The following is a 12,328-nucleotide window of genomic DNA, read 5'->3' as shown; positions in this document are numbered from 1 at the left end:
TTGGACACATGATTTTTTTATTATTATTATATAGAAATTATTTCTTTGAATTGAATCGGTATATAGATTTTATTACAATAAAAGATACTGATCAAATGAATCATATCTATTGTATGGATAGATTGTAGACTATTTCTTAATATTTTAGAAGGAGTGGCGGACATTCAATCAGTCAGTGGACTTAATAATGTTAATAATGTCACTTTATTTATTTTAATTTATAGCTTTAGTTTCGCTGTCAACGTTCTTTGAAGTAATTAAATATCACTAATGACAATTACTGCTACACTTTGTGGAGTAGTAATCAGAAGCGCATGCTCTTATTATATTATTATGAAATCACATGTAGACGCTCAGTAGTCTAAGAAATTAACTGCCACTTGCTCTTTCTCTTTTTTTATAACGTGGATGCACCGAAGATTATCGCAATAAATGTTATAGCAAATTTTAATGTCTAAACTTTAAAAGCTTTAGCTATTAAAATTTTCTCTCCTTTTTCTTTATATTAGGAATTCATTCCCAATAGAAATTTATTCTTTTAAAAAGAAAAAAATTATTTTAATAGCGGCAACTCTAATTAATTATTAAATTTAATTATGTAAAATTTTAAATTAAAATTCACTTCATTCAAAGCATTAATTTCAAATTAATTAGAGTTGGTTATAATTTTTTTTTATTTCTATATAATATTAAAAATATTTACTTTAAATTAAAATTAAAATTTATTTTTCTCAATACAAACAATTCCAATCCCTAATACTTTTCCTACCAGACTTTATCCATTATAACCTTTAACAATAATTTGTGATGATAGAAGTTTAGCAATTCTTTGTAAGGTTGCTCCATGGCGTGATCAAGCTGGTCAGTAGACAAACTCTACCATGTAATCGAAAGCAAATAACCAAAACCCAAAAATTACAACGAAATTTTTTAAAAATTTATCATATTTTTATATTTTAGAGGTAAAAGTATTTTTTATATTAAATAATTAATATATTTTTTAAAATATTTTTTACATAAATACTTATTTTTTAAATTAATTAAATATTAATAAATATGTAAATATTTACTAAAATAAATATTTTTAATTAAAATATTTGATTCGGTATTCTGTGATTATAATAAATTAATTTTAATATATTTATAAATTTTTGATATGTTATATTTTTATAAAATTATAATTTACTAATCATTTATATCAAATACATATAAAATTATATAATAAATAATAAAATATAATATATATTTAAATAATATTAAAAAAATGTAAAATAATTAGTACTCGTCTAATAAAAATTATTTTTATTTTTCAAATAAAGCGTCAAATCAAACGTAGTTTTTAAACTTTACCCATCTAATATACGGATTGAATCAAATTCCACCTGTAAATTACGGATTGGTTATTGTACTGTTGAATATTAAAATTCCAAAAAGACATACCAACTCTCTTTCACTTCACCTTTCAATTTCATCTTCACCGGCCACATGCACTTCATTACTACTTACAGTATAAATAGTTACATACTCATTTTTTAAACGCCAAAACTCAACTCATTTCATCACAATCTCTCTCTCTTTCTCACCGGAAAACTTTAAAATACCTCCGACAGCACAGGTACGGCCAGTGACATGGCGGAAGAGTTCGGAACCTGCGTAGATTATGGTTTAAGACTATCAAAGAGAATTTACTACGGAAAAGAATTACCTCCGGCACCGGAACCAGAAATGTCAAAGACAGTCTCATGGGAGAGTTATTTACCAACGGCGGTGATGGTTTATGCGGTTGTGCCAGAGCCAGAGGCAGTAGATAATCCTGACGTGCCAAGTTACCAGCCTTATGTACACGGACGGTGCCAGCCACCGGCGTTAATACCGTTGCAAATGCATGGCGTAGCTATGGATGTTGACTGCTGTTTAGATTATGCTAATGTTAGTTTTAACGGCAAGTGGCGCGTGCATTGTGTTAAGACTAGTCGAAAGTGTGATTGTCGCATCGCTGTACCTATGGGAGAGCAGGTAATTACAAAAAAAAAAAAAAGAACAATACCTGTAACATTTCTTGCTTTTGAAGTTTATGTATTTATTAGCCATTTCTGCATTTTTTTTACATAATTGTACATAGGCCATTTTAAAGGTTGAATTGGGCTAGTTAATGGTACTAAATTCATGCTCAGAATTTTGAGTTATCAAGTTTGAACTTTAGATAGGGAAGTAATAAAGTAACTGTAAATTTACAGAACTAGTGTGCAGTAAATTGGGTGCCTTGTTATTTTTGTGTTGATTTAACAAAAGAAAAAAACCCGGGGCAGGATTTTTAATGTTGTAGGGTCTGTAGAGTGATATAAGATTAGACGGATAACTAATTGATTGCTTTTTGTGGTAGGTAACTTTTTCTTTGATTAATTAATTAAAACTTCGAAAAAAATGTATGGCTTTTTTTGAAATGAAATGTGATAGGAAAAAGAAAAACTGGTTGTAGCCATGTTTTTTTTTATCTTTTATCTTTTTATGTTGTCCAGATAAGCTACTTATTTATAAATGAAACATAATTGGAAAAGACGTGACACCTAACATATTACACGCCATAATAGTTGGCGTCTGACAACAATTATTTTGAAAAGGTTAAAATGAAAAATAAAATTCTGATATTCTGTATAATTTATCTCTCTGAGCGCAACTTAAACTATTTTATCTTTGATTATTTTCTAAATCTAAAACAAACTAGTAAAGTGATAGCCTTAAAATTTCAAAGAAGATATTTATTTAAATTTAATATATATATATATCATAGTTTAATTTAAAATTGATAAATATAATATCCGCCGTTTATTGATTTAGTACAAGGGTGAGACGGGTCTAAATAAAAATTTTCTAAGTTTAGAACGGTGGAAACCTTGTAAGCTAGACCGAGTGGTAACTTTCCATAGTTAAAAAAGAAAAGAGACCAGTTTTGAACCTTTGGAGCGGCTCTTTCTTTCTTGTTTTGTTTTTCCTTTTGTTTTGCTGGAGAAGCCTAAAATTTGTAGCACAATGGGGTGTCAAATTTTATTAGAGTTAAAATGTTTTACCATCGTCTGTTTTCACCAAAGAGTAAGAAAATCCATCTTCTGTCTAAAACAAAAAAGAAAAACCCAGTTTTATTTCTCACTCTGGCAGATATTGCTTAATTCTACTAATGGAGACCTGAAATGTTTACGTCTTTGTAGTTTTTTTTTTTTTTTTATTACAGTAACATTGAAATGGAATTTCAGCCTGAGCATATCCTTTTATATCCTCAGTCGCTATAAGTTCTGTAACTTGCTTTTACTAATTGTTTGAAGTACTTGTTTTAAGTTCTCAAGCAAAGCATGATTTGGCTAACAGGGTTCAATTCTAGGTCTTGAGGTTGACATTACTGGAGGATCATATCATAGCCAATTGATTATAGCAAAAGAAACCATTGATAAGGGAAAAACCAGTAAAGGAGGAGATGGACGTTATTTAAAAGGAAGTATTTACACATTCAAAATCCCTCAGGTATTACTTGCCAGTTACCACATCTGATGCTTAATTGTGTGGAAATGCCTTTTGATTGATTTCAAATTTTTCTGTTTTCTCTGATGATACTTGCGTGTTACTTATTTGTACCTTTTAGGTTGTTGGAGGGACGACAATTTCAGTTAAAGTGACTTGGTCTCAGAAATTGACATATAATGAAGGTCAATTCTGTCTCAATATACCATTTAGCTTTCCGGCATTTGTCAATCCCGTCGCTAAGAAAATCACTAAGAGGGAAAAGATATTGTTAAATGTTAATTCTGGTGTTAGCAAAGAAATTTTATTCAGGTGTACTAGCCATGCATTAAAGGTATGCCATTCACAAACTCTAATGCTTCAATCAGCTTGTGAAATACAAAGGCAATGACACTTGAGCGTTTTGGTCTCCTAGGAGCTAAGGCGGGAGGTGGGTAAAATGGCTTTCTTATATGAAGAAGAAGTAACAACTTGGTCGATTGCTGACTTAAATTTTTCATATACTGTAAGACCTTGCACCATTTTTTTCTCAACTCTCAAAGGATAAATGCATTATGTGCAGAGATCCCTTTAATAGCTATCCTGAATCCTGATTGATTGCTCTGTTTACAGGTTGTTTCAGAAGACTTATTCGGTGAAGTGTTCTTGCAGTCCCCACTTTTGCGTGATATTGATGAGAGGCAGATGTTCTGCTTCTACCTTTTCCCAGGAAATAAGCAGAGTAGGAAGGTATGTTAGTATTAATTACTGCCTAATTATTTGTTTCCAAATGTTACCATAGCATCTGATTTCCTTATGGGGATGCATTATTGGATCTTGCTGCATTATCATTTAGTTTTGAGGTTTTTAAAAAGCTAACAATGAACATAATACAATTAATTTTTAGTATCAACTGCTTTATAACAGGAAACAATGACCAATTCTGGAATTTCTTAACTAAACATGGTGTTTATACCACAACTAATAAGAGAGTGACACGTCATATGAGCGTTTTACATTTTGTTACTGGATGATCGAACATACTTTATTATTTAAAAATAGTGAATATATGTCAATCATTTAGAAGAAAGTTCAGTCAGCTTTATGGATTGGAATAGGAACATCGGCAAGTCGCGCTCTTATTGTATTTTGATTTTGTTATCAGGCTTCTTGAGTGCAATTAAATAAAGAGTTCCATTCTCCCCTTTTTGTATTGGTTTTGGTTAAATGTATAAATTTCCCATTTTTGGCAGGCTTTCAGGAAGGATGTTATCTTTATAATCGATATTAGTGGAAGCATGAAGGGGGGTCCTCTTGAGAATGCAAAAAATGCATTAATGTCATCACTCTCCAAACTAAATTCTGAAGATTCTTTCAATATTATTGCTTTCAATGATGAGACCTACTTATTTTCATCATTAATGGAGCCTGCGACCAAGGAAGCACTATCAAAAGCTAGTCTATGGCTTAATGATAATTTAACTGCAGGTGGTGGTACAAACATTATGGTTCCTCTTAAACAGGTGTGTGTATAATTGTCATTTTTGTGTCTGAAATATTGTCTAATGTTGCTTTTGGTTTAATTATATTCTCAGCGCATTTCCCTGTGTTCTTAGAAGATAGTTTTATATTTGTTCTGTTAAAAAACTACATGTTCTGAAACAAGGAAATGGTTACCTACTGTAGTACTGTTAATTCCATCTTCCCTCTTTCCTTTCCCTTTTCATCCACTGGAATAACATTTTTTCACTGTTCAAAAGAATATTAAATTCCGAATCTTTACCTTTCTCTGAATGATGTACCCGTATGATAGAGATACAAATTTCATATTGTAATGTGCATGTTTTAGGCCATGAAGCTGTTGGCTCAAACTACTGATTCGATTCCTCTTATTTTCCTCATCACTGATGGGGCTGTACAAGATGAAAGAGAAATTTGCAATTTTGTAAAGGGCTCTCTTACAAGTGGAGGACCAATTTCTCCTCGGATATGCTCATTCGGCATAGGTAAGGTTTTCGGGTTCCAGTCATATCTCTAGCTCTTGGACTCATGTTGTCTCGATCTCTTTGTTGCATTACATGTGGAGTTGATGTGCACATATGCATATAGTTCTTTGATACTAATAATTCAATTCACAGTTTGATATTGAAATATCTTGCTGTATTGAATATTCTGCATTTTAACTGGTTGCTGAGTTTGCTCTTTCTGAAGTTCTTATAACCAGACTCAGAACTCGGTAAAACTTGGCTTTTAGTATAAGACTTGATAAGCTTGATAAACTTCTCATCTGTTGACAGAAAATAGGAAAAAGACAAGGAGGTGCTCCATCTCTGGATCTTTTTAATAGCTCTAACAGTTCATGATGTTCCAGATATGAAATAGTTTCACATTGCTTAATTGAACACAATCTAGAACTAGCATGTAATCTGACAATTTATTCATTTAGCTCATTTTTTCCATATACCACTTTCTTTGAGAACTTTGATAGCATTTCTAACAAATTGTTGCATGCAAACCTTTTTCAGGTGCATACTGTAACCATTATTTTTTGCAAATGCTAGCACAAATTGGACGGGGCTATTTTGATAGTGCTTATGATGCAGGTTAGTGTATCTATGTTTGGAATTTTGACAGGGAGTTTGAGCAACAGGCCACTTTTTACTTACCCTTTCAACTAAAGTTAGAGCTTGATAAAGATTTGACCCATAATTTTCTTTATTTGTCTTACTTCCAGATTCAGTTGATTTCCGAATGCAGCGATTATTTACAACTGCTTCATCAGTCATCTTAGCCAATGTAACTGTGGATGCTTTGGAACATCTTGATTCACTTGAGGTGCACTATTTTCAACATGGCCAATCTTCTCTATATAGCCTTTTTGTTCATTGGTGTAGTTAGATCTCTGGCTGCTGACATATTATCTTTTCTCTGAGTTACTTGCAGTTGCTTCCATTTAGAATTCCAGATCTCTCATGTGGAACTCCATTAGTTGTATCAGGCAGATATAATGGAAAATTTCCGGACTCTGTTAAAATTAGTGGCATTTTGGCAGATATGAGCAATTTCACAATAGAGTTAAAAACACAGAAGGCAAAGGACGTGCAACTTGATAAAGTAATGTTTCTCCTGGCAATTTTTGTTACTTGTAATTATATCTTCGACACAACTTGTTGGCAAATAAGTACTCCTGCGGTTCTCCAGTTGATGCGAATACAAAACAACAATATATCATACTTATTTACTGTAAATTCCTGCAGTTGATATGGCAACTAGGAAATTCTTATTATTGCTGTCTCCTAATTACAACTTTGCTCTGTACTCTGCAGGTAATCGCAAGGAGACAAATTGATGTGCTCACAGCTAATGCCTGGATGTCAGAAAGCAAAGACCTTGAGCAGAAGGTTTGGCAGTGAAATTGTATCATTAATTGGAAACTATCAGCTTAAATGGAAGGAAGGTCATCATAAACTAAATTGAGAAAACTAATATTGACAAAGATTATTGAGCATGATTGACAGCTAGGTTAACATGGTTATGGCCATGCGCAATTAAGTGTGCATTATGTGAATCATTCTCTCTCTTTGTAGGTTGCAAAAATGAGCATACAAACTAGGGTTCCCTCTGAATATACCCATATGATTTTGCATCGGACTTATACAGGGGATAAAGAACCAGAAACAATTCTGATGCAGGAGGTATGTCTTTGCCATTTTTCTATCACTTAGCTGAGTTCCTTGCACATTTAAAACAGACAACAGTAACAATATGAACTGGAAATCTTCTTTGAAACCAGGTACTGAATAAAATTAATCCACTTAAACAAGTGAAGTCAGAAAGGGATAAGACTGTCATGTTGGGGAATTTAGGAGTTGGGTTTGGCAACTTGAAAGCAACGGCAGCAAATATTCCTCCAGGAACAGATGCAATAAAGTCACCTGATGCTACAGAAAAAATAGTTAAGGCTGCTTCCGGTTGTTGCAGCAGGCTGCTCGATCGCTTCTGTTGCATGTGCTTCATCCAGACTTGTTCAAGTATGAATGACCAATGTGCTATTGTTCTCTCGCAACTTTGCGCTGCCCTTGCTTGCTTTGAATGCGTCAATTGCTGTTTTGAGATCTGCGAATGTGGCTAAGTATATGATGCAAGTGATTGCTGAATTTATAAAGATGTACATGTAACTGTAATGCAAGTGGTTGGTGAGGAATATGTGATGTGGTTGTGCATTGTGAGAACGAATTCCGTATTGAATCATTCTACGATGTCACCAAATTATTTGTTCATACAATTTCATAGAAACAGAGATTTAAACCATAACTTCACAAAATGGAGAACTCAAGACGGAATCGCGGAGCTGTTAGCGGTGGTTTGAAGAACCAAGTTTGCGGAACCGCCATTAGAAACTAATAGTGCTCTGCATGTAAGAGAAATTATATCTTAAAGCAGTGATTTCATATAGAAACTACGACTCCGCCATGTAATTTCTCAAGTAAAAAACATCAACTTATAGGTAATTCTTACATATATTAATTCCCTATACCGCTATGAATGATCGGCATATATTATTATTTATAAATTTAGTATATAAGTAAAAATATATACTCGGATGACATGATATATGATATTATTTTTATTTTTATGGCTCAAAAATAATCATGAAATAAAATATAGTAAAATATACTGATATAATTTTTTTTCTACTTCTATGGACATTTCAACTTGTATAGAAAAAGTCCATTTGTCAAGACATTTGAATTTATATATTTAACTATTTTTAAATAGTTCTATGCTTAGAAGGACGAGCATGTACAAAATATGACAATAAAATTAATGTTAAAAATTCTATTTAGTTCTTATATTTCTTATAAAATATCTATTTGTCCCCTCAATTTTTTTTATATTCTATAATTTTTTTAAATATCTTTTTGATCCCTTATTTTTTTTATTATCTCATAATTTTTATAAATATTTTTCAATTTCTCTAATTTTTTAATATTTTCTAATTTTTAGAAAATATCTTTTTGATCCATCTAAAATTTTAAAAATACATTAATTTGTTAGATTTATAAAATAAATGGTGAAATTTATAATCAAATTAATATTTTCATAGTATATAATAGTATTAATAAAAAAAATAAATCACAAAAATCTAAGGATTATATATTAATAAAATAATTTAATTATGAAGATTAAAATATAAATAAATTTTTAAATTTCTCATCTTAATTGTTTTTGAAATTTGTAAGCATAAAAAGAAAAGAGAAATGCTAAAAATTTCAATATCTTTATTGAAATACAATTTTCATCCTCATAAATGTAAAATTGTATTTTTAAAAATTCTGGAGGCTTTAAATAAATATTTTTTAAAAATTATATTAAAATATTTTTGAGAGTTAAAAAGATATTTGATAAATATAAATTTTTTGAAAGAACAAAAAATATTTTATAAAATATATAAAGACTAATTATAATATTTGATATTAACTTTGTTGATACACTTGAGGTACATGAATAGAATATACCTTTCTGTTAAAAGTAATTAAATATATAACTTTAGGTGATCAAAGATTTGTTCAGCAGAGTTTTAGGTTATGTGGCGAGACTGGTATGCCTTCAGAGGACATGACTCAGGGTACACGTGTTCCAAAGTGGTGACATAGGAGATACTCGGATGACATGGCTAATGAAACGTAGCTCTTTGTTGACAGGTGTCAATAAGACCATAGCGATACTGACAAGTCATGTGAATTTATCTACCAAGTGCCAGAAATAGTTGTGACGTGGCTAAACAGAGACTGATAATGGGAGTGAGGTAGTGGGGATACGTGTAAAGTAGATGTTGACGTGGCTCACCTTTTTACATCAGGGGAACAGTACATAAGGAGCATAAAGATGCTTTCTGCCTTTCACCCGAGAATTTCTCATTCTTTTCTTAATTTTTTTCCCGCCTTTCACCTTCTCTATCTCCAGTTAATTTTTCCTGTTTGGTTCCCGAGAAAATCACAAAATAACCAAAGAATAAAATCAAGAAAAGGCATCAAGATTCCAGATTCCCTCAAAATTAGTTGCTATTGAAAAAGCGAAGCATTTGGTGAGATTTTTTTATAGCATTCATTTGTTAATGTTCCAAATTTAATAATAAGTATCATACACTGATTATGATCTTATGTTTCTTGTTTGTTGATTTCTTTTTATTTATTTATTTACTTTCAGTCTCCAGCTGCTTCAAATGATTATTCGCTCTATATTATTGTTCTTCTTCCTTCTGGTCTCTCTGTCTTTCCCAATCAGGTAAACAGCTAAGTTAGGGTTTCTATTATATGTCCTTTGATTAATTACTTCGAAAATATACAACATAACATCAATGAATTGTTTTGCCTTTAAATTTATGTATTAAGGAGTTAAATTCCGATATAAAAACACTCTGTATGCCATTAAAAGACATTGTTTTGTATCAGAATTGATAAGTGGTTAATGGAAATGTAGTTCGTCTTCAAGCAACAAAAGTAGAGAGGAGAAGACACTGGCTATGATAAAGCCAGATGGATTGTTAGGTAATTACACGGAAAGGATAAAAGAGGTCATTTTGCAGTCTGGTTTCAGTATTGTTACGGAAATCATCACTCAACTTGATGAAGACCGTGCTTCAATATTTTACGCTGAGCACTCTTCCAAAAGTTTCTTTTCAAGTCTCATCAAATATATGACGAGGTATCTTCACTTGTGTCTATGTTGTTAATCCTTTGGACTCCAATTCCATTTGAACTTATATCATCAATCTTTAACTTTATTACCGTAGCTTCTGAAACCTAATTAGATCATATGCTTCTGTTTTTCGAACAGACTAAGCAAAGGATACAAGCAACTTTTAGGTCTGAATTCAACTACCTACTTCTTGTATCTTCTTGCGAGCCAATTTTTCTATGGCTTACTAAAGATAATAATGGTGTATTCGTAATCTCTTATGTTTGTTCATTCGCCATGTGGTGATTCCAAATTGCTGAAGCATGAGCGACCAGATCATTGTTACTCTTAGAACACTCATAGCCTACAGTTTGTACTGAAAGGCTCAAATGAAATAATGAAATAAGTAACTGTTTATCCATTATATTTTAGGTATATGGCAATGAGATACCATGCCCTCACATAGGATAGATACATGATTGTGTAGATGCTCTTTCCTGGATTGCTACTTTCCTATTATTGTATTTATATCAAGGTTTGACTGCACTAATAATTCTATATGTTGGTGTGGCATCTATAGTATCATCGTGTTGGTGTATTATATAAAATGAAAAAATGCTCTTGTTATTTTGCTGTGTTTTATGTTGATACGTAGCTTTTCTCAGTGGTCCAGTGTTGGCAATGGTATTGAAGAAGGAAAATGCTGTTTCTGATTGGCGTACTCTGATTGGACCAACTGATGCACGCAAAGCTAAGATTACACACCCAGACAGGTTATTTATGTTCTCGTCTTATTGTTCTTTGCATAAAGATTTTTATATTTTCATTTCTTCTCATTTTATGCCGTATAGTGTTGGGTTACCATGCCTCCTTCATTGTATAGGTTTCTGCTTGATTTTCTCTTGATAACTTCTTGTATTTTCAGTGTCAGAGCAATGTGCGGGTTGGATTCAGAAAGGAATTGTGTACATGGTTCAGACTCTTTGGAATCAGCTCAAAGAGAAGTCTCCTTTTTCTTTAGGGAGTTATCCTCAGGTCAGTTCTGAACCTTCGTCCTTTTGTACTTTCTTTGTGGAACTACAATAGGATTTGAACTAAATCTCATCTTCCTAGCTCTGTCGTAGTCAGCGGAATATTGGCATTATCTCATTCAGCGGAATATGGTTAAATTACAAGGAATGCGATTTTTCTTTTCTTTTGAGGCCATAGACTAGTAAGGTCAAATTTTGATAATCTCATTGATATCTTTTTCTGTAGATATTTTTAATAGTTTTTACATCATACTGCTTCTTAGACATCTGATAGAACATCAGACCTATGTGGTGTGACTTTTTGGTCTATGCATAGAGTTTGCTCTAAAGAGGCCTAGATATGTGCCAGCTGGTATATATGGGCATATCTCATGATATAGATTCTATTGATATAAACAGAATGGATTTACTTAGTCCAGAATAAATTGTACTCTAGCTGACTGAAGTAATGGGCTGTTTTCCTGGCTAGAATTCTCTTCTCTGTTATTCTTTCATTTGCATGGAAAAAGAAGTATTTAAACCCTGAAGCTCAAAATATGTATATAAGTGACAAATGCTGTTTTTGGATTTCAACTCTTGCCTGATCCGCTGCAATACACCCCTTAGAATGAGTTGAAACGTTTTATATCCTTTGCGTCACACATCATATGATTATTTTCTTTACAAAGACGGGCATAATTTGGTTGCATGAAGACAGTAGCCACTAGTCACAGTAATTAAGTGTTAATTATCCTGCTAATAACAGAGCATATGCAAGGCTGCCTGTTGTAAAATTCTTTATGTTTTAATTCTATTTAAAAAGGAGATACGTGTTTCTAAAACTGTGCCATATTTACTTTTTCTGCTTCTATTATCTTCAATAGGTGAAGCAGTTCGAGTACACGACGAACTCTGAATGGTGTGCACTCAGGGAAACTTATGTTGTTATATGTCTCTTTATTCTCTTCAATGGTTTTTATCGTTCCAGAGACCTTGCTATTTTCGACCATGAGCACGAACTTGGTATTTGATGGGGTGATGTAAATAAATGGAAATTTGCTATGTGATTCTCTAGGGGTGGGTTTATTTTTGTCATTTTGCATGCTAAGCAGGATCATGTACCCGTAAAGAAGACGGGAACTGTA

The 12,328-nt window shown here is 32.2% G+C and overlaps 2 protein-coding genes across 7 annotated transcripts; both read left to right on the top strand.

Annotated features, from left to right (window-relative positions):
• Window positions 1-1,491: 1,491 nt before the first annotated feature.
• On the top strand, window positions 1,492-8,013 carry LOC8279026 (inter-alpha-trypsin inhibitor heavy chain H6). Of its 3 annotated transcripts, none has more exons than XM_002532678.4 (13): window positions 1,492-2,016; window positions 3,364-3,516; window positions 3,635-3,847; window positions 3,929-4,018; window positions 4,126-4,242; window positions 4,746-5,015; window positions 5,342-5,498; window positions 6,018-6,095; window positions 6,227-6,327; window positions 6,436-6,606; window positions 6,819-6,893; window positions 7,080-7,187; window positions 7,286-8,013. In XM_002532678.4, the coding sequence occupies exons 1-13, from the start codon at window positions 1,630-1,632 to the stop codon at window positions 7,622-7,624; spliced, it is 2,259 nt and encodes a 752-aa protein (XP_002532724.1). In that variant the 5' UTR covers window positions 1,492-1,629; the 3' UTR covers window positions 7,625-8,013. The 3 variants fall into 3 exon arrangements, with proteins under 3 accessions (XP_002532724.1, XP_048234434.1, XP_015583064.1); XM_048378477.1 differs by lacking the exon at window positions 1,492-2,016 and adding an exon at window positions 2,892-3,090; XM_015727578.3 differs by lacking the exon at window positions 1,492-2,016 and adding an exon at window positions 2,935-3,090 and having other exon boundaries at window positions 3,377-3,516.
• Window positions 8,014-9,345: 1,332 nt separating this feature from the next.
• LOC8279028 (probable nucleoside diphosphate kinase 5) lies at window positions 9,346-12,245 on the top strand. Of its 4 annotated transcripts, none has more exons than XM_048378442.1 (7): window positions 9,346-9,580; window positions 9,703-9,780; window positions 9,948-10,200; window positions 10,333-10,361; window positions 10,847-10,946; window positions 11,099-11,208; window positions 11,298-11,731. In XM_048378442.1, the coding sequence occupies exons 3-7, from the start codon at window positions 10,019-10,021 to the stop codon at window positions 11,339-11,341; spliced, it is 465 nt and encodes a 154-aa protein (XP_048234399.1). In that variant the 5' UTR covers window positions 9,346-9,580; window positions 9,703-9,780; window positions 9,948-10,018; the 3' UTR covers window positions 11,342-11,731. The 4 variants fall into 4 exon arrangements, with proteins under 4 accessions (XP_048234399.1, XP_048234398.1, XP_048234397.1 ...); XM_048378441.1 differs by lacking the exon at window positions 11,298-11,731 and adding an exon at window positions 12,068-12,245 and having other exon boundaries at window positions 9,379-9,580; window positions 9,976-10,200; XM_048378440.1 differs by having other exon boundaries at window positions 9,379-9,580; window positions 9,976-10,200.
• Window positions 12,246-12,328: the final 83 nt, after the last annotated feature.

The sequence above is a fragment of the Ricinus communis genome, chromosome 8, assembly GCF_019578655.1.
Source record: "Ricinus communis isolate WT05 ecotype wild-type chromosome 8, ASM1957865v1, whole genome shotgun sequence".
NCBI lineage: Eukaryota > Viridiplantae > Streptophyta > Magnoliopsida > Malpighiales > Euphorbiaceae > Ricinus > Ricinus communis.
The sequence above is the reverse complement of the archived record's forward strand: the minus strand, read 5'-3'. Positions and strand labels throughout refer to the sequence as shown.